Genomic DNA, 22,624 nt, shown 5'->3' on the forward strand with positions numbered 1-22,624 from the left:
GATGGATTGATGGCCAGACTCTCGCTTGCAGTAACCCACTGACAACAAACGGTCTCACTGGATTGAGCCGCTTCCACAAACCAACACAGAACAATGAATGATCCTGTTTGGCCTTAACGGTGAGTTTCTCTCACAGCTGGGTGCAACCAGTCAAAGACTACCAATAGAGAACTCTTTGAGAAGTACTGACAGAAGATGTCTTAACTACAACATCATGTTGACAGTGAATGCTTTATCATAAGGTTTTATTGCAACTGATGAAAACAGTCCATCAGTTGACATTTCTGCTAGAGTGGCTAATGCACTACTTTAATGCACTCAGTCTCACCAAGCCCGATTCATTAGACATGGTTCACTACTTCACCCCTCTGCTGTACATACATGAGTCAGAACTGTGGAGTCAAAACCACTTCATCGTTTTTGAAATACAGCCTGTGGATCAGACTGCACCACTTCTGCTGGTTTACAGTGATAAACACTGAAGAAATGGTGCTGTGATTCACATGTGCTATGTACAGTATGCAATCAGCTCATTCATCATCATTTGATGAGTAGACATTGTTATGACAAAAATTTGAAATCATTTGGAAGAGCAGTCGTCATGTTTTGTGACACACTATTCAGGACAAGGAGCCCCTGGGCATTAAGGCCCCCCAAGGGCAGCATGGCAATGACAGTAAGCTCCTTCAACATGGCTGGTTTGCAGTGAGACCAGCCTAGAGGTGTCCCCTCTAGCTACCTCCTGGGTGTGTTTCACTGACTGCAGCTCATTGTAATCTCAAACTGGACAAAAATCTCTAGTAGCTACCAGCTGTCCCACTATATTATCAATAAATAGATATGTTTTTTTGAGGTAGCAACGGCAGGCTCAGTGAGGGTTCTGATGCAAAATATGTTTGGGTGCTGGAGGAATTGCTCAAGGGCCCCCCTACAGTCTGATGAACATTATTGTCTGCTACAACAGACATAAGATTTGCAGCAAGAAACATCGTCAAACTCTTTCAAAGCTGGAGCTGCATGCTCAAATGTAATCAGAACTATAGCCTTTACCTAGCATGTTAGCTTCCAGCTAACAGTCAACTTTACTTACTGGTCCAACAGTAACAGCGTCAGGTCACCATCAGTCCCTCCTCATCTTTCAGGTCTAACTGGGCTGATATTAATCCTTGTTGGAGCTCTTGCTTCATCGCCTCCCTTTTTCTTCCTTCATGAATGTTTGTGTTTGCGCTCTGTGTGACTCCAACAGACACTGTACCTTGAGGATGAGTGGATTTAAAGTATAGACTCCTCACTCATTTCAACACAGACTCCGTTTGTGGATGTGACGTATGCTGTAAAGTAGGAACATGTTGTAGTCCTTTTTAGGTACAGGTTTTCTGGTGCCAGTGCAGGCGGTACAGATGAGCAAAGATGGACGTGTCATGCAATCTGTTGTGAGGTGATGTACTGTCAGAATGATTTTAGAAATACAGTTTGAAGGCTGAAAATGTCCATAGTGTTGTGTTACCTGTTCCCTACATGCTTGGCAGGTGTATTGCTTGGGTTTAAATGCACACTGAAAGCATGTTAAAGTTGTCATTCTGCACTGTGTGAGGAAATATTCTGTTTTTTGTGGGTCATTAAGCTATCTGGATAATTATTCAGAGAGCTGTAAGCCACAATTGACCCAATCTGTAAGGCCACATTTTAAATGGACTGCTCTAGTTTAAAGCATTCAGCAACATTTGAACCCCAACCAATAATGTTTGCTGTATGTGTATAAAGACCATTTTTCAATATAATGCTGTTCAGAGAGTACCAATAGCACCCTGTTAAGTAAACTCTTTGCAGTGAGATCTACTGGTGAACTTATTTCCTCTGAAGTACAGTAGGAAGAGTCAAGGGTTTATCCTCTCCCTCAGGGCTGACATCCCAGCTCCATCAGCCCTCATGCATTTCTAATTGGGTTCCTTCCTTTTGTGTGTGGTGTCACAATAAGATCTTATATCACTGAGTGGGTGAACGCAGAAACAGCCCAAGTCCATTTACAAGTGTGTCAAAACAGCTTTAGCTTCTTGGCACAGATCCACCTGTTTGAGTCCTGACAGAAGTTTAATATTCAGTGCATGATTATAGCAAAACTTAACATCTTTACTGGCACAGAATATATATAGTTTCTGAAGCAGCTGTTAAATCTAGCGAGGTTAATGTACTGTACAGTTGATCTTGAATTATATCCACATCTTCTGCTGACTATAAAACTGCACAAAGTTCCTCAGAACCCTTCAAAACAAAATGATGTGCTTCTTTGTCTGAATGATTCAATTATTACGATGCTCTTTGCTGACATTTAATTAGCCTGACCTTTTGCTTCCCCCCTGCATCCCTTTCATTTGAGCATCCGTGCCAGACTGCTGTCGAGAATACATAAAGACTCTCTCTTGCCTTCCATTATGAAGCGACTTCTGGCTGTCACCCTCTTGTTAGCAAGTGACTTTATTCTGTTTTGAAAGCAAAGCTAAAATGAAATTGTATAAACACACATTTAGGGACAAGAAACCAGATGGTTGTAAGAATGGAGCTGATAAAAAGTGACTGTTTATAACAGCGCTCACGTAAGGTCCAATGCTGCTACAACAACAGGCAAACACAATGATGACAAGCCAGTGAGAACCGTGCTGTCAGCAGATCAACCATTGGAACCAACTATACATGCAACTAATCTGATTACTGTTCCACTCCATGTGTTTTTAAACAAAACTTTCACTCAGCCATTAATTTTAATCAAAGCAGCAGTCTTAACATGTGTACACATGACCAGAGGTTCAAGAAAAGATCATGTTGTCATTAATTTCCTCCAGACAATGACGCATAGACCATATTGGCCACGGTTGTCTGATTTCTGCAATTTTTTCCCACACAGAAAATGTACGCTGCATTTATTTACCGTGATGTAGATCAATGTTTTATAATAAGAGTTTATCCAAATGTAGTTCGATCAGGGTGCGTTAACCAAACCAAAGCTGTATGTGTGGTTTGCTTCTATGACATAAGTATAATGAAAACAAATACCCATTACCACCAACAATGTGATCTTTAAAGCCAGAGTGTAGTTTTCAACAGGTAAATGAGGTTAAACACTAAACACAGTGGAACTAGAAGGAGATTTTATTAGGCTTTCATTGTGTTTTCCAAGGTGCAGCTAATAAAAGTCTGTACATGGTTGCTGTAAAGATACTAGCCTATGCTGACTGCTGGTGTCATGGCTTGTTTGGTGTATGATAGTAAGTGAGAGAGAATGCTTCTGTCTTTTTATCAATGCAAAGGTTTTACTGCAGCAAAGTGAGCACTCATGTGAAAAGCTCGTTCCAGGTGGTTGACGCAAGGATTTTTAGATGCACATCTATACAAGGTGTTACGGTATGGCTGCTCAGGGCAACAAATACACTGTATGCAGTATTTTATATTATAAACATATCATATGTGTTTAATTTCCCTAAAAAGCTTCAGATGTCAGGTCAAACTTCATTCCTTTAGAAGTGAAGAGAACCTTTTAAGCATCCTGATGATGTTGACTATAACTGATCTGAAGAACATTAAAAAAAAGGAATTCAAAATCCATCCAACATGTTTTAAAAGCAGGAGACTGAGTTGTTTTCTTTCACAGTCAAACTTTTATGAGTTATTTTTCTTCTATTATTTGAAAGGTACAGAGGAATGATATAGTCCTCCTGAGGGGGGTATTGGATCAGAAAATGCCTTTGTGTGCTGTTCCAGAGGGCAAATAACCTATTTTATAGTTTAATTTGGAGGGCTTGTTGTGACCTCCACAGTTTATACTCTCCAGCTCGCAACATTACAGGCACCTGCACTGGCTTTGAATGTTGGCATTAGATGAGGAGCGTGGAAAATTGTCCAAAATAGGCATAATTCAAAGGGCCAGGCAAGGTCAGCAAGGGACAGATGTCACATTGCAAAATTCAATTCTTCCGCTTTTTCTCACAGCAAAAAGCCTCTGTGGCTCCAGAGATGGAGTGTATTCAGATAAAAATGAAACTATATACATTTTAATGTAAGAATGCTGGTTGATTGTATTATATTTTTATTCTATAAAATGTTACCCTCACTGAATCTCAGACATGGAATCCTCCCATGAAGTGCAAACATCTGCTAATAGCTGTTTCACTTAGAGTCTGTTGATCAGAATCGTCTCACAGTATGGCTGCTGCTGGGCCATTACACACCCATACATGAAGAAACCTTTTTGTTTTTGTTCCATTAGCATAATTAAAAAAAAATAAAACACATCACTATAACTCCTACCCTGGTAAATTCTCCTCGATGTCCATTCTGTCTTCAGACAATCAGCAATCGGACCATATGAATTGATCCAGTGACAGGCCTTTTATCGAACAGACCTGTCACCGGCCCATTCCTTTATGGTAATACAATGACATGTCATTTTTTTGTCTTTAATGACCTGTGTAGCCTTCGTCTTCACACTACTGTATATGATGGCCTATGGCTACTGCTGTCCCCTTTGATCAATAGGCTCATTGGGGAATGGGATTTAGAGCACACTGCAATTTAACCTTGCACATTCATCTTCAATGACATGACCACTGCCACTCCTGCCCTGTGACACCTTTAGGTATGGAAACAGTGATACAGACACAGCTTCCCACAGTCCAAGGATTCTCACTTAATCTGGCCATCAGCTGCTGAACCATATCTAGATGTCCAATGGAAAGCACAGACATAAATCACAACCTAAGACTCGGTGAGGATGAAAAACAGGCCGACTCTGTGACAAAACGCATGCTGAGAGCCGTCAAGAGTTCAGTGGGATTGACACTGAATACAGATTAAACATTCAGTGCAGAGGTCCCTCTGTTTTGCAAGGCAGATTACTAGAGACTGATCAATTGGGTTTATGATGTCATGGGAGAAGCCTACAGGGCAAACATGCATATTCTATTTAGATAAAGTATAGGAAGGATGGGTTTGAAATTACTGTAGAATTTTTCAGTAATATCTGTCATTATGCAGTCGTGAGGTTGGCGAGCAAACGGCTGCTTTATATAAAGATCTTTAGCCTACGGTTTGATTTCTGCTTCTAGTAAAGGACGCAGTGACAATTACATGCTTTCAATAAAGCATGTAATTGTTATGTAATTGTTAAGAAAAAATGTAAAAAAATATTTTTTATGAGAAAATTTGCTAAACTATTAATTTGTTTTCACTGTGAATTGATTGATAACCATACCTTCGAACAGTTATGATCAGCATTTCCAGAAGGGGAGTTCATCATGAGGCAGGCGGACAGGCTTACTTAATTAGGAAGCTCAATGAATTATTAGTTTGGTCTTTTCATAGGATTTGTAGTTATTTAAGTGTGTGGAAGTGAAAAGAATCGATGTATGTTTAATTTTATTTCTGAAGCCATCGGTGGGTAAATTCAGCTGAAGAACAAATCTGATGGATCTGAATGCGCTCTGCACAGTAACACACTAGATATTATTTGTAGGCCTATCTTTGAACTTTTTCTACTCTCCTCAGCATTGATATTTTTCTACCTTTCATTACTTCAGCTGTGAGCCTGTGCTAATGGCACAATACACATCTTCTTAAAGTATGGTATATTTAGCTACAATACAAACCTGGGGGTTAAATGACTTGGATTAATCCACGCTAACCCAGAGTAAATCACACTCCATTGCCCATGCGTACTAATTTGTAATGCAATCTTTAATCTTGTGGGAGTGATGCTTGACACCTCTGGAGTACCCCAGTAGAAATGATGTTTCCATGCTTGTGCCGCAGTAATGACAGGGGGCCCAATGAGCTGCCGGATGATGACAGATTTACGCTTCTACTACACTGAACTCCCAACTACCACCCCAGGCTTTTCCCATGTAACCCTAACTAATCTTCAGCACTCTAATACATTCTTAGCACTTGGAATTTGTGTGAGATATAAGAGCCGACTCTTTGACTTAATTCGTTTATCAGCAGGAATCATGCTGTGTTGAATCTGAGGAAAGTGGACCCACACTTTCTCCAACTCCCCATCATTGTATCTGCTGTCAAAGTGTCATGACAGAGTGGACTGCTCAGCCCACACACATTTTTGACTTGGGAATCCAGGAGATTATTATAACTTCAGTTTTCAGCGTGCACACGTCAGCCACTTCCAACATCAGAGGTCTATGGCTATACCATATATTCTTAGTTTAGGTTACATGGGAACAGTCAATTATAATCACATCAACGTGGTGTATTATGGTGAGGACGTTTGGCCAGTGTCTCAGTTACCATAGTGACCATTTAGCACCTAGGCACATGACCGCATGCTGGCACACAGCTACATCAGGTCATTGATGCGCATATTAGTTGAATTAACTATGTAAAATATAATAAAGGAAGAAAAACAGTTAACTTAAATTCTCTATAAATAAAAAATGGGCATCAAACCACTCAGTTAGCCAAACATGCTTGGTTTAAAGAGGCGTCCTGTGATTTTCAGTCTTCCTGTCCAACGTTATAAATCCATTGAATGTATTTTCTCAGCTTCACCCTCCAGCCATCACTGACATTTAAATCAATAGTGACTCAGCTGAGGTCGTCAGCTTCCATTCCAACTCACTGTGCCACTGTGTGAAAGCTGCGTATTTAATTGTAAATAAAGTGTTCATCATTTACCTCCCCGTTGGCTTTTCTTAAGGCTAAATCCAACAACCCCGAACGACAGTGGAAGTAAAATGTTAATCCCTGTCATAAACCCGAGGCGCTGACCTTGCCCTCCCTGGTGGGGAAGATGAAGCTAACAGTCTCCTCAAAGCTACCCATCCTCCCAGATGTCTCTTCAAGCCACTCAGTATTCAGGCCACCTTTTTCACATCTAAGATCTGATATCAGTGCAGATTGCCTCCTGTCAGTCTCTGTGAAACAGAGCTAGCAGGATTTCTGATATAAAGAAGGGACGATAGTGACTGCCAAAGATTGCCTTGATGTGTCTGCTCAGAGGCCTGAAATGGACTGTGGTTTCATCCTCATAGAGTAGGCGGCTCAGATATATATTTTAGTGCACACTGTACACAATTTATGTTGTCATTATAAACGTTGTTGTAAGCTGATTGGTTGTGCGAACATGACGATCAAATCGGAATGTTTGTCTCTCATCTTTTCCATGTTCTGGATTCAAGGTAATGAAATGCAGCGATTAGACCAGGTTTTTTTTCATGGTATGGTAATTCTATGCCATAATGAAGCCCCATGGAAGGTGTGAATGTGTATAATTGTAGCATATAAAAAGGGGGTTTCATCAGCTGTGTGTGCCTCCACATGTTTGGCTCTGCATCACCTGTCTCCCTCACAATCTACAGCTGTATAGAACACGTGTAATTAGAAGCTGTGGACTGCTTTCCCACATTGATTAATGTCTTCCATTTCCTACTCCCTACCTGTACCAATACGGATAGGAGTGTCAGCTGACATGAGTCTGTATAAATCACATCCTCTGATGGCATGTGCTTGTTTTCCTGTCATCCTTAGCTCATTCCCAGCAACCATCATCTTTCTCTTTTATTAGCTATTGGCTAACTTCTTTAAGCCGCTTATGCAACAGTGGTTTCCCTTTGATTTAAAGCATTGTGTTGATCCACATCTCTTGACTTTCCTCTGGCTACACCCAGATGGTTATTAATGATAGTAGGTTTCGTATTTTGCCCAAAGGTACCTCAGCACCATTACAGTTACAGCATTAAACTCACAGGCCAGTGGGTGTGAGTCAGTGCTCACTTGGCCCCCAGAAGCTATTGGACTTTAGCTGCCAATCTGTATAGAGAGGTACAAAAAAGTTTTCCCACAAAACAGCCGCTCACACACAGAGACACTGAGTGCACTCTACATGACCCATATTTTTGGATATGACACTGAAGAGGAAGGAAGTTGTAGGCATAGCTGCTGGCCTGTTTCGCTTGATCAAACCGCTGGCTGGAGCCATCAGCGTCCTGACAAAACCAGCACAGAGCTGCGTCTACCAAGGATTTTCTGAATCATACCCATAAAGGAGGCAGCGTAACAATGCTGAGTGTGATGCATGCATTCTCATTTCACCGCTGCTGTTAATGCGAAAATTCACTTTGTTAGCTTTTACCATTTTTGTGCTCCCTTAGCAACGGTGTGATTGTGACAATGTAGAGGGAAAATTCCAGTTATTACTGCTGAGCTCTTTGTGTCATCACATATTTTATCACATCTGTATAAACTATTTTCTGTTTCCTACTGCAAAAGCCTCGTACTGAATTTTCTGATCATCCTTCCTCTGAACTCATTTGTAAATGTCTGCTTTAATAAGAGAGAAAACTTTGGCCGAATCATCAAATGTTTCATGTAATTGTAAATTGCTCTAACTAGCTAACACAAGCAAACAGCCTTTAATGTCATTAAGTCAGAGCAGTTTTCCCCAAACAGAGCAAGCCTCCTGAATTATTGAAGAGTGAACACTAGTAAAGACATTTTCTCAAACACATAGTACGCAGGGATTAAATAATACTGTTCAAATGATGTGCTGTGTTTGATTTGAGGACCAAACAGTTTATTAGCGTCCTTCCAGCTGCTGGGCTTCTTTCACCAAACAAAGATACAGTCTCTGCATTACTACTGCAGTGGATTTTTTAAACTGAGTATTATGGTGAATGATAAGATGATAAACCCCCCCTTCATAGCAGCATTAAATCAGTGTGAAAAGGGTTTTTAGTGGTATTTGTGGTACTGACCAAACACTGTGTGTTGATTTAATATGGTGTTATAACTGCCAGGTATCACTTCACAGTGTGAGGGAAATGTTCCTTGCATTTGCCATGTAGTGTTAATAAAAGACTCGTCTGTATATTGTCATTTTACGACATTAAATGATGCAAAATAGACACAAAATGTGCCCAAAGCAGTGTGTCATTTAAAGGTAGGGTAGGAGATTTCATTCTGATGCACTTTTTGTTAAATTAGTGTAACTTCTCTTTACAATCCGATAGCAACCAATTAGTTCGGCAGTTTCACATTAAAACGAAGAATATGAATCATCTGTGAAAGCTTCAAAACGCTAGAAACATTAGCCAATCCTCCGGGTGGACCCTGCGCGGAGTATTGGCTGGTTGTCACTCTCTTCCTACTCTGCTCGCACCAGAGAGGTACGTGCATGATGGCCGAAGTCACAGACCGCAGCTCGTCTTCAGGTAATACGTGTTCATGTGATTGGGAGGCATGGCTTCGGGGTGAGCTCCGAGAGAAAGGGGCGTGTTTACTCTCGAAATCTGGCTGACTCTCACTGAGTTTTTTAAAATCTCCTACCCTACCTTTAAGATTGTTTTAACAAACAGCCACATTCCCCCTCTGCACTTTAAATAGTGTCTGCTGTCTGAGCCGATAACAGTTTTGATATTTCCATGTTCAAATCACTGATTATGTTGAAGTAAACTAGGCTGTGATGGGACAAAGCTGCTGGTAGGTAGAAATGTTTTCTTTCTCACAGATTAAACAGGAAGAAAGAAAAAGCCCACAGGCCAGACAGACACTGGCTCTGTGAGATTTCCTCAGAGGCTCAAGTCCAAGAGACAACACAGGCACTGCTCCATTTGCTTTGTGCACTTTTTTTTCTAGGGTGATGTCTCATTCACAAGAGTCTCTTGGGGTGCTGGACATGCACTGCATGTCTTGCAGTTTTTTCAAAGAACAAAGGCATACGGCTATGGTAATCCTTTAGCCTGTTAAGGAAAAAAAACAAGTTCAGACAGGCTGCAAACTAATCCTGTTTGACATACACTGTAGTGCCTTCTTCATGTCTTCCAATCAGGTGGAATTAATTACTCTATTGTTTAAAAAAAGAAACGACTGCCTCCAGTTTGAACTTGTATTGTCGGTATAATATGCCCTCTACTGTGAGTGTTAAACTAGAGGAATAAATAATGGCATGGTGACACATTTATCGAGCGTACCTCCCATTTATTGAAAAGCAAACGCTTCTCATCCAAACAGAACCGCAGGGTTTGACATAATATTTCAGGAAACAATGAGGGCGTCTCGTGAGGACACACAGAAAAATGGAAGGAGTCTCAGTGGTCAGGCAGCAGGTGAGGGAAAGAATACGTCTGCGCTCTGTCTGTTCAGCGCGATAAAGAGATGCATCTCTGGCTCTGTTATGGATGGTTAAGAAGCGGTGGGCTGAGTGTGTGGCCGCAGATAACCACGAACAAAGTATGGCCACGCATAACTAATGGAGCGTGCGTCACCAGGTACAAAATGACTACAAGAGGACATCTTTTAAACATCAAGCCGGACATTTGAGTTGTGTCCTCCAGACAGTTAATAAATATCAGAACACACTCTCCTTGCCCTGTCTGTGTGTTTCAACAGAATCTCAATGTGACTCCAAATGTGACATTATTATTGTTTTGAAATATTAACTGTTAACTTTTAATGACAAATTCTGTCCTCTGAATGAACACGTGCTTTGATTGAATCTCACTGCTGCTAAATTGGGCTGATAAACTGCTGCTTCACCTTATATATTTATTACTTATATATTTATATGCAGCAGTAATATGTCCAAAATCAGCTCAGCTAAAAGTTTGTCATTGATGCTGCCAGTGGAAACACATAATATTGTACGATGAAAGTTTCTGACTTTCAAAACTACATTTAGAGAACATATTGTCCTTTGTGAACATTAAAGCTACAGTGTGGTACCTCTGTCACCCCCTCTGGCAGGGAGGGCCATTACATTTAACATAGAACTCTGGCTCTGGAATAAGGGCTAATTTAATCCAGTTTGGACCAAAAGAAATGCATCATGGGTTGATTATTTATCAGGCAACCTCTGGGGTTGTCAATTAATGAATTAATGTAAACAGTTATATGATGTTACAATTATCAGGCTGGCCTCAATAAGATGATTTTAGCAGCTAAACTGAAACCTCCTTTCAGAGAAATGTCTATTATACCATTGATTGAATCAAGAAATAGAGTTAAAAGAGTTCATTAACAACTCCGGTTAGGATCTAATAGACTCACATAGTTTGTTAAGTACATAGTGAAAGGTTACACAGTCTGAAATGTGACATTCAATGTGTTTGTATCCCTCCTATAAAAGAAGTGTGTACTCAATAACAACATGGCGACGGTTGGAGAAAAACGCCACAAACAGAGAGTCCAGACCGAGATTATTCTACAGGACTGTAGACTCTAGAGATTTTGAAAACTCAGTGAGAGTCAGCCAGATTTTGAAAGTAAACACACGCCCCGTTCTCTCGGAGCTTACCCCGAAGCCACACCTCCCAATCAGTCTGTGACTTCGGCCATCATGCACGTACCTCTCTGGTGCGCGCACAGCAGGAAAAGAGTGACAACCAGCCAACTAAACGTGCAGGGGCACCTCGTAGGATTGGCTGAAGTTTTTAGCATTTTATAGCTTCCACAGATGATTCATATTCTTCTTCTTTTAAAGTCACTCTACACTCTGGAATATTCTTGTGATTGGCTTTAGTACCGATCAAACTTCCAACTGCTGTAAAATTCCCTCAAGGACGACCAGTCATGTCACTAATGTGGGAGGAGAAGTGGCTGCCTGTGACGCAGAGGTCAGATCAGGCAGGATTTGAGGAAGTACATAATCTTTCACGCCTTTTTTTTCCACTCTTGAAGCAGCTTCGCGCTCTGTTTAAGGGCCACCTGAAGGCCACTCAGAGAAAACAGCCCACTTATATTGCAAAGTGTCAGATAATGGACACCTGGAATGTGTCTAACCATCAATACAGAGCAATTTCTGCTTGGATCAGTTACAGAACACCCCCCCCCATCAAAGCATCTCGGAAAGCTTTTCAATTACCTCAGGTGATAAGGTGATTATAGTGTGTGGATTTAACATCAGTAATTCAGTCAGTGTGTGGAGGAATTACAGCTGGTGCACTGTAGGTGTGGACCACCCTGGTTTAATGCTGCTGAAGGAGCAGGGACTCTCTTCCTACTGATGTGTTATCAGACAAACACAGCTGTAATCCCCCTCTACCACATTCACCACCTGACAGATTCAGCTTCACCGGTCATGTGTGACCTCCACTGTGGTAAAAATGGAGGAAGAGGAACAATTTATTTGTTGCTTTTGTTTTTATTTTCACTGCCCTTGGTTTCAACGGCTTTGTCAATGAGCAAAAAGATCTAAAGATGAAAAAAAATCCACAGATGCCATGATGAATCCTGTCCTATTGTGTGCATATTAAATTATTTTTATGTACTCCTTTTACACAAATGTAGATTTATGACAAAACTAATGGTTTAGGTGTAAAAGTTATGCTTGTGATTAATATGTGTAGCATGCTCAGCTACTGTAGCCTGTAGCCTGCAATATTTGGCTGATAAATCACGGGCCTGTGTAATTACTGATTGATTACAGCATGGTCGTTCTAAATGGCTCGGTTAATGAGATTTTGATTCAATTTACGAAGGTTCAGTTTGACTGCGCTGGCCACGCTTCATCCCTGTCCAGTCATGTATTATGAGGTTTTTTGGCTTTCTGAGTCCACACTTTTCCTTCACCCCGAAAGCGAAGTTTAATCAGTGCGAGCCTTATGGTCAAACATAATGACATGATGGAGGGTTTCATAACGAGCAGCCACTTCATGTTTCTAATTGCACAGAACATAATGACCTACAGTGGTGAACCTCGCAGCCAAAGTGCTGCTCCAGTCAATAAGTGGCCATTTTAATCTGCCTGAGCGAGAGCAGAGGAGTGGAGAGTAATCACATTACCTTTCCACTGTGTCACACATCGTGTTACCTATTGAAACAATGAAGCATGTGATAATCCCGATGAAGTAAACGCACTGACGGTGCCTTCACCTTAGCTGGCTGTCCGCTCGTCTCCTTGTGAAGCAAATAAATTCATTTTTGACTGTAGCAGCTGCTGTCAGTTCTGATAAGAGACGAGCCGGATCGAGGAACGGACTGTTCCCCCGGCCCACATAAAACACACACTCACATTATGTTTGATTATTTAACTAATCTGTGTGAGCAGAACAATGAGTTCCACTGACTGTAGGGTGTTCCTATTATTGCATTGTACCTAATCTTAATGCTTGGTTTGCAGTTGTTTGAAGTATTTATCTGGTATATACAGTCATTTTTTGGCCACTATAGTCAGCAGCACAACTGCCTGAGACCACCAACATAAAGTTTATACTGCTTTCTGTGTTTGCAGTATAAAGTGTATTTATGTATGTGGTAGCTGGTCTTCTTCTTCTTCTTCTGCTGTTCTATCTGTTCCTCTAACACCAGCAGACTTCATGTATCTCCTCTCTTGCCTGGCAGCTGCATTTCCCTCCCTCTCTGACTTTGTCCCCAACCTGAGCTGTCCCTCTGATGTGCTTGTCTGTAATTCCTGTCCGTCATCACTCCTAGAAGAGATCCTCGGCATCTTCATCTCTGCTACCTCCAGCTCTGCCTCTTTTCCTCACTGCTACAGTCTCTAAACCACACACACAACACTGTCTTCCACACCTTTCCAGGAAGGCAGTGACAGAGGTTATTTAATCAGAACAGCCAGCACAGAACTAGCTTCTGTATGTATTTCAATATAATGAAAGGTATTAGGTTAAAAGTTATCTTTTGTGATGTCACATATCAGACATAAAAGAACTCCAGACTTGGTTGATCATCCTCTGTGGCATTGTCAGATTAAGTGACCCTTTAATAGTAACAGCAGCATTTTTTCAGCCATGACTGTCTGAGAGGCTTGTGGTGATTCCCTCCATGACCAATGTTGTATTTCATGCTCTTTAAGCTTAGCATTAGCTGCCTCTACATCGTACGCAGTTTAAAAGTTTACCCTGAGCGGAAGCACATCAGTTACACTTCATGATGTGTTTATTTATTCGGCGGTTTGGGATTTTGATTTCAGCTGGCGGCGGAAGCATGTCACAAATAGACGGTTTAGCGAGGACAGGAAAAGAAAGGGAGAGGCGATGATTATAGCTTCTTAACTCATGGCGGGAATTTTAATAAGATGCTAAAGATAACTGGCACATCACAGAAGATAAACCTTCTGAGGACAGAAGCATTGTTTTTGTCCTCCAGCGTCAGGCTCTCAGAGAAAACTGAGAAAATAAGGCCATTAATGTACGTTTCAGGTAACAGAAATAAGAGAAAGGTCATCTGGTTTGATTGAAATGTGCAGAAAACAATCTGTCACATCTCAGCCAGTCAGTGTCAGCCGAACACTAAAGGCCCTGTGGCTGACTGCTAGAGACCATCAGTGAGCTGTCACCTTTTACCATGATTCCAAAAACAGATCTAATACCCACCGAGGGGATCGGCAGATGTGTTCCTGTTTTTATCGGGGATCTAGTTTAGATTGTGCGATCATGTGTTTTTATTAGAAGTCGTTTCTTTGAGAAGAAGCAGGATAAACAAACTTGTTTTGAAGCCACAATTAAATCAACATATCCTCACCGGAGTTTAAAGCTTACCAGTGTTTATCTTTTGATAGATTTTCTGTGTGTCCCTCGCCTTCATATTTCATTGATAAGTATACGAATGTTTGGTGGAGGCTGCGGAGAGCTAACCGTCTGTTCAACTCTTGTCTCCAGCTTGGTGCTCATTTTTTAGTCATTAACTCACGTAAACATCCCATCTGTTCTCCTTTCACACTTCCTTTTTGCCAGCACTCCTTGCTGCTCTAGTCTGTGTATCAACCAAGTGTCTGTGTGTGTGTAGCGGGGATTTCCTGTTCGGGAAAAGGATAAGAGAGCTCCCAAATCTCTCTGTGACAGCCTAGGTGAGATCAATGGACAGAAATGCATGTGACCTTACTGGTTACAGAGTCAAAGAGTTTGATTTTTTTTTTTGGGTTGGAATTGGCAGGTGTTTTTCTCATATTTGTCTCCTTGTGGCCTGTAAAACATTAAAAATGAAGCCAGTCCTCTTCTCTCTGTTGTTTACTCGCCTCCAGATATCACTTTGCTGTTGCAGATACTTTTAGCCGAACTGGGAGTACCATCAGAATTTAATTAAAGGCATCACCGAAAGATTGTGTCCTAGCTCCAATAACTGAGCTGTTTTCAGGTTTGGATTGGTCAAATTGTGTTTAGTTCTTCACACAGTGTCCCCTGAAAGGAACAATTTTTTCTGTTTCTTAACAGGGGGTTCAAAGAGAGCTTCTTTTTTACTGATGCCAGTGCTGTGACTGGGACTTTATTTTATAAGTTTAAAGTTCCATCTTGGGCATTTTTAATCAAACAGTCCAGACAAAATTCATGTTTTTCTTGTTTTGCATACATTTGATTGAGCTGAAATCGCATTCCAATCAGCACAACCTTCTCTTGCCGTAGTTGTTCTTCAGATGGTATTTTTTCCTATCCTCTCATATCCTTTCTGTCATTCTTGCACAGTAGTTGTACTTTTGGTAGGGGTGTATTCTAACGTTTGACTCTGACATCAGTGCCTTGCCGTTTTGATGAGTGAAATAAGAAAAGTGCCTCTTGTCGTCTCCTAGCATCCTCCTCTGTTTCAAACATATTCTCCTCCTCCTCCTCTTTCTTCGTGGCATGCGCTGTAGTGGGAGGCCGGATGAGGACCTCCCAGGAGTTCTGCACTTATGTTTCTCGTAAAGTACAAAAAGTCCTGGCAGAAACAAGCTTTGTTCTTGCTCTTGCCAGCTCAAGAACACAAACGAATGTCTCTGTTCTCGTGGAGTATTAACAGCCTTCAGTTTGATGTGGAACAGTGTCTGTTTGCATGGGAGGTTTTCACCGCCTCCCAAAAGTCCAAAGAGCACTCAGTCAGTCACAGTCAATATGGCACAATGGATTTCTTTTGCATGCCTGGTTGTAGAAGTTGAACATTATCGACATTTTAAGGGGGGGCGGGGGGGGGGGGGGGGGGGGGGGGGGGGGGGGCGCTGGGGGAATGCAACACTGACTTCTGTGTTGTGTGCTGTAGTAGTGTTGTTAAAATCATTCTAAATGTTTTAAAGTATTTTCTAAAGATGACTTTATGATCATGCATTCTGCACTATGCCTCACCCAGAATTAACACACACACACACACATGCAACCATGTGATGGTAATACTGATTCTCTGATACTTCCAGTATGCCATTCTCTGCCCTTCACATCAGTGCAATCCACCACGCTTCACTCAATTTACCAACAAACAGATGACTAGGCAGTGTGTAAATGTAAGCATCGCAAAAAAAAAACGTTGTCCATGTGATATGATATTACGGTGATGATTCGCAAGCAAACTTTTAATGTCCTGATAGTTAAGTCCAATTTCCACGCAAGACTGTGACTGACCAGTGAGCAGTAGAAATCTTGTGAAAATGTGTATAGTTTCTCGTGAGCACATAATATTATCCTGTGCGTGTGACATAATCTTTTTTTTTTTTTTTGCTGAAGTCCCTTTAGGGGCTCCCTATACATGCTCCTCCAGTGATGTTCGGAAGATACTGGTTAAAGAGTATCTTCTACTCAAAATGAGTTCATTTATGCATTATAATGTACTGATTTATTTGAAAATAAAAAAAAATAATAATAAAAAAAACTGCCTCCAGTGCACTCACTGGTGTGGCGCCTTGCTGGTCATTGTATGACACCAATTTCCCTCTGGGATTATTAAAGTATCTAAATTAAAAAAAAATAAAAATAAATACAAATTTCAGTTTGTCCAACATGATTTTTTGCTGTTGGTCCAACTCAACCTAGAGAGTGCTCAGCCACCTTTGAGAGTGGTAGGATTGTCACAGCAAATACATTTTATGTTATACCTTCCTACCTAAAAATATCTGAATATTGTTTGAATTTCTATATTATAAATAAGGCAAACAATATGTGTCACTTCTAAGAGGGGCTTGGATTATTTTTTTTAGTGAAGTGTCCCATATGTCCCACAGTGTGACAACAAACCAGCTCTAACAGCAGAATGCCGAACCAGAAGCAGCTAAATGGAATGCAGTCCTTCTATCATTTAGCCATCCACAGTTAGCTGTCACTCCATACAGATGTCTGGAAAGAGAGAATTAGCTAAACAGACCAAAGTTTTACTTAACCCAGTCTATAAACATGTTTAGTTGGTCTTTCTAAATTAGGTCTGTATTGGATTGAGTCACTTTAGCAGCTAGAGTCTAGTGGCACCTTGTGGAACTGCACTTTATTTTTTTTGTCAGTACTCAAACTGATTAATCTGATCAGTGAGCGTGGAATTCCACATAAACCAAGTGAGAAAAACAAACTGAAGACCAAACGACATTTGTGAAAAATGCAACCAATCAGATGCCAAACGTCAAGCTATTATGGAAAACAGGGACCACGAGAACAAAATAGAACATTTCAGCTGCACTGCAATAACTGAAGTCAATGCATAAATTAATATAAATCAACAACAAATCCATTTCGTTTTTTTTTTTTATTTTTATGCTAAGGTCATTATAAAGCAACAGAATGAGATATCAGATATCAGTGTGTGGCAGAATGGGTTCAGGTAACCAGACAGATTGAGGATTTCCTTTCTAGCTGACAATCAAACAGTGCTGGAGACAACACTGTCTTCTCTGTACACACACACACACACACACACTCCTACCTACCTCCTCCTCCTCTCCTCACCCCTTAGCCATCAGGCTATAATATGAACTTTTTTTTATTTATTACACTCGTGCGTTCTGTTTCTCATTTCCTCTTCTTGACAGCCATCCAGTCCTAAACCTATCATATCCATCCAGGTTGTGCAACACTTTACATGACAATCTTTTTTTCACATCTTGTACAACACTTCCTGTCTCTCACTCCCACCAAGCATCTCCGCTTTCTCTCTATCTCATCTCCTCTTTCCTATCTGAAACATTTCTCTCCATCTTCCAGACGTTTTCTCTACTTTACTAATCTCCCCGCTGCCTCCAGCTAAATGAATCACCCTCTCAATTTCTAATTCACATTTCTCTCCATCCAAGGTTGCTCCATTCCCATTTTCACCCTCCATCATTCCCCACCAAGATGCCTGCACCTGCAGCATCACATTCAGACTCGGCTTGTCTTTTACACCTGCCCTCCTTCCTTAATCCCATCTTTTCCCTCCCTGCCTCCCTCCCACTGCCCCTCCCCAAGCAGAAAGGCTGGTAGGGGAGCATATAATTTGACAGAGGAGGTTGCTGTCAGTTGACTGCTCTCCAGGCTAAGAGCTGCTCTCCTCGCCCCTGGGTTCACAGAGTCACAGCTCGGTTCCGCTCCAGGATTATGCAGATCTTAATTCCCTTCCGCTCACACCTGAGGGTGGCAGGGCATGAAATAAGGAAATCGTTTGCTGCAAATAAAAGTTTTGCCACCAAGAGGGAGGAGAGAGAGAGAGAGGGAGAGGAGGGGAACAAGGAGGAAGAACAAGGGGAGCTGTTCGGCTGCTGGTAGATGCTTTGAGTGAGGTGTGATGTAGGACAGAGTGAAAGACACACACACACACACACACACACACTGATGCTTTCCCCCTTTTCTTACAATATTGAGAGTATTTTTCTATTTTTACTTAAACTGTGAATCCAGAGGTCCTGCACATTCATAAGGTTTCTGTTAACTCCCCAGTGAGTGTGATCTCACGGTAAATTACCTCATTAGAAGGACATCAAAACAATTAGGTCTCAACTTAAACAGCAATTTAAACCAATTAAATCCCCCATCAAGCCCGCAATACAACCTTGAATTCCACAGGTAGTCTGCCACCAGGACAGGTCTCTGGAACAACGCGTGGAATGTGTCATTTTGTTTTATTTTTTCTGTTTGTGTGCTGTATCAGTAGTTGCTGTATTTTCTGTTACGTTAGACATCAGATTTTGTCACACTTAGTGACCAAACGTCTGTTTAGTCTGTGCGTAAAATTCCGAACCGTTTTTTTTCCCCCGGAATTGCGCACACGTTTGCTCACCTTTGTGATCGGCAAAATTAACTGTCAAATTACCTATTGTTTTATTCAATAGAAACATAATCTGTGGGTTTTTTTTCGTTAGATGTAATCTCACATTTTACACTTTCACACCCACATCAACCTGTTTTACGCACATTAGATTCTCACCAAAAAGTCAAAAAGTCGATAAAATGAAAGGTGATGTGGACAACCATCGACTTAAATGGTGAAAAGTTTAGCAGCTGATGACACAGAAGATAACACAGAGAGACTAATAATATATATATTCGTGCGCCTCACCTGATAAAGCCTCCTTGGAAAACGCAGAAAGACAAGACATACAGAATCCGAATGACCTGTGGGAGCATCCTCCGGCTCAAAATCTTTGCGCACTCCCGTTGAATAAGTTGCAGAAATAATTTCGGGAATCAGCAAATCCACTGAGCTGCTCTTGAGACTGGACTAGAAGAGGAAGGCATCGTCTCTCTCAGTGATCCAAGCTTGTCTTTGGGGAAACTTCTCCCCCTCCCACCAAGTCCAGAGGGCTGCGCACACATCCAAACAGCAGGCGCTCTGCTTCAGGCGGCTGGACGGCACTGGTCAGACTGTCAGTGGGTTTGTGCTCGTGTTTTAGGGGAGTGTCGGTTTGCGTGTGATTGTGTCAGTTTTCCTTTCTTTTTTATGACTGTGCTGCTTCGCCTTCTTGTTCTCTATTTCCCTCCCTCGCTCCAAAAAATTTAAAAGAGGTTGAAGACTTAAAGGGGCAGTAGCTTTTGTTTTGATAGCTACGTCATATGTGATTAGAGCTTTAATTAGATGGAGAGATGATGTCTGTGATGATGAACTAAATGAGCTGTATGTGTGAAAAACATGCTGGTTGATGATCAACAGATAAAAAAAAATCATTTTGAGGATAAGAGGCGTTAGTGTGGGCATGTGTACAAAGACTTCGCTCATGCAATGAGACGGAAATTAACTTAAAATGGTTTGGAGTGCACCAAAGAGACCTGTGATTGTGCGTCCATGTTGCTTCCAAGTGTCAACATCAATGGCTAAGAAAAAAAAAAAAACGCTAAATGTCAAAAACTGCAGTTCTACTTTTTGCCTCTAGGGGTAGCGCCAAACTTTTCCTTTTGGATTATAAATCCCATGCAGTGTCTCAGGTTAAAGATCAGAAGATCAGTGTTTGCACATTTGCAGGGTAGTAGTGTGATGTGACACATCACTCACAGTGTTGACCATAAATTCGCCTCTCTTCCAGGTCATAATCAGACAGATGGATCACTGTCTTGTCTTTTGTTATGTGGGAAGCTAAACAACTAACTTTGTAATGTGATATATAGCAAATTAATTACAGTCAGTTGCAGCCTTTGTGTTTGGCTCTTTTTATTTGAGCTGGCAGGTCAAGTTCACCGCTATGAAAGATGTGAAATCTTATATTGATTAGAAGTTTCCCCCATGTTTTCTCACCTATGAAATGTTAACATGCTCTCTGATACCGGTGAAGCCTTCTGTTTCTTTCCTGCTGTCATGCATTTCTGTTTTTATTTTCCACCATCTGCAGAAACCTGAGAAGGCAGCTCTGTTAGTGTAGCGAGTGTTTGTGAGGATGAGGAAGGTGTAGAGGGAAGGGGTGGGGGGTGGTGAGTAGATTTAGAGAGGTAAAACAGAGGAAATATTGCTGGCAGCTTGTTGTCTCGCTCACAAGTGTCACACATGAGATTTTTTTACAACAGATACAGCATGTTCAGTACGTTAAGATGGAAGGCATATAAAAGTCCTATATGTTAACATTTTTTTTTTTTGTAATTCAAATTTTTTTATTTAAACACACAAAAGCTCACAGTGGTACATACATAAGACAAGAGGGCCATTGATAAAAAGACACATTTGTTAAAGCTTAGATAGTCCCTGTCAAAATGAGTTCAACAACAGCACAAAATAAATACAATAAAATATATATACACATATATTATACAAATATCAATATTACAATAGCAATAAGAAATGAGTTGGACAAGTTACTTTTATATCAAGCTTCACCAACATGGTTCTAATTAGAGGTAAGATGTTCCATGAAATAATCCCAAGTTCCCAGTTCCACAGGACCTTTGCCCTCAATTCTTGCTAACATAACTTCATAAGATGTGGTCTCACTCATTAAGATTTTCCACTCTTGTAGTGTTGGACATGTGGGTGATTTCCAGTGCCTTAATATGATTCTGGCGGCTGAGGCTATCCCCACCATCAAAACAGAATATACACTTTTTGTTAAAGTTGGGGTTTCTGTTTTATCTCCCAGAAGACACAGACGCGGGGAAACCGGCAGGCCCACTCCCGCCCATGCCTCCAGATATTTAAGCACACTGCGCCAGAACGGCTCAACCATAGGGCATTCCCATAAAAGATGCAGAAAGGTTCCCATTTCTTTTGCACATTTCCAGCAAGAGTTATTACTTGTTAGACCTATTTTGAAAAGCCTACAAGGTGTCCAATAATACCGGTGCATCATCTTATACTGGATAAATTTCCCTCTAGCATCCTTTACGTATTTGCCATTTTGTGCTATAATTTGACTCCATGTATCCTTACTAATCTCACAGTTAAGGTCCTTCTGCCAGATTATTCTCAAATTATCGCATGAACTACTAATTAAATAGATTGAGTTTTTATAGAATGTCGACGCCTTATGAGTAAGAGGGTTGTCCAGATAATCAACTATCGGGTTGGTCAGCCTCTCTGATGTAAACTTATTTATTATGCAATGTCTAATTTGTAAATATTTCCAGAAATCACCTTTCTCCTCCAACTGGTACTGTTGAACAAGTTCGTTAAATGACATAAATGTTCCTTCTTTATAGAGATCCCTTACAGTGTGTATACCCTTGTCCTGCCATCTTTTCCAGAAAACCTCCTGCTTCCCAATCTTCACCTCAGGGTTAAGCCAGAGTGAAGCATACGGTTGTTTGTAATGGGAAATCTTGTGCATTTTGTGAACCTTCGCCCAAACTTCCTGAGAATGTCTAACAACTGGGTTAATATCTTTTCCTTTACTTTTTAAGCATTGTGATAGGACATCTATTGGACGAAACGGCGCTGCCAGGTTTTTCTCTATATTAGCCCACGCTAATCCAGATCCCATACCCTTCCAGTGTTTAATTATCTTGGCCATCTCAAATGACAAACTATACATCCTAACATCTGGAAGACCGAGTCCTCCCTTCTCTTTGGGTGCACACATTTTGCTCCATTTAAATCTTGGCTTTCGTCCTGCCCACAAAAAGTCTCTGATTATGGTTTCATATTGTTTAAAGATGTGATCAGGCGTACTAAGTGGCAACATCATAGATATATAGTTAAATTGAGGCACTATTACCATTTTAATAACATTTATCTTCCCCCAAAGGCTCAAATTCAACTTTCCCCATTTTCCCAGGTTCGTTGTAATGCTTTGAAGGAGAGGCTCAAAATTTAGTGCAGTCATCTCACCTATCTCAGGGGTTAATTTAATACCCAAATAAATCATGCCTCTGGGAATCCATCTGAAATTATACTGGGTTAACATTTGTGGGTGACAATGCTTGGATATGGGCATCGCCTCAGATTTGGTCCAGTTAATTTGGTAACCTGATAATTTAGAGTACTTATCAATGGTGTTCATTAGTGCAGGCAAGGAGTTGTGAGGATCACTGGTAAGGAAAAGTAT

General features: G+C 41.0%; 1 protein-coding gene across 1 annotated transcript in view; it reads right to left on the reverse strand.

Moving 5' to 3' along the window:
* Positions 1-19,381, reverse strand: part of glra4a (glycine receptor, alpha 4a) — a 34,682-nt gene extending 15,301 nt beyond the window's left edge. Inside the window, exon 1 of the mRNA XM_028416104.1 lies at positions 19,219-19,381. Within this exon, the coding sequence (XP_028271905.1) occupies positions 19,219-19,286 (68 nt within the window). The 5' untranslated portion in view covers positions 19,287-19,381. The remainder of the gene's footprint in view (positions 1-19,218) is intronic.
* Positions 19,382-22,624: the final 3,243 nt, after the last annotated feature.

The sequence above is a fragment of the Parambassis ranga genome, chromosome 10 (assembly GCF_900634625.1).
Source record: "Parambassis ranga chromosome 10, fParRan2.1, whole genome shotgun sequence".
NCBI classification, from domain to species: Eukaryota; Metazoa; Chordata; class Actinopteri; family Ambassidae; genus Parambassis; species Parambassis ranga.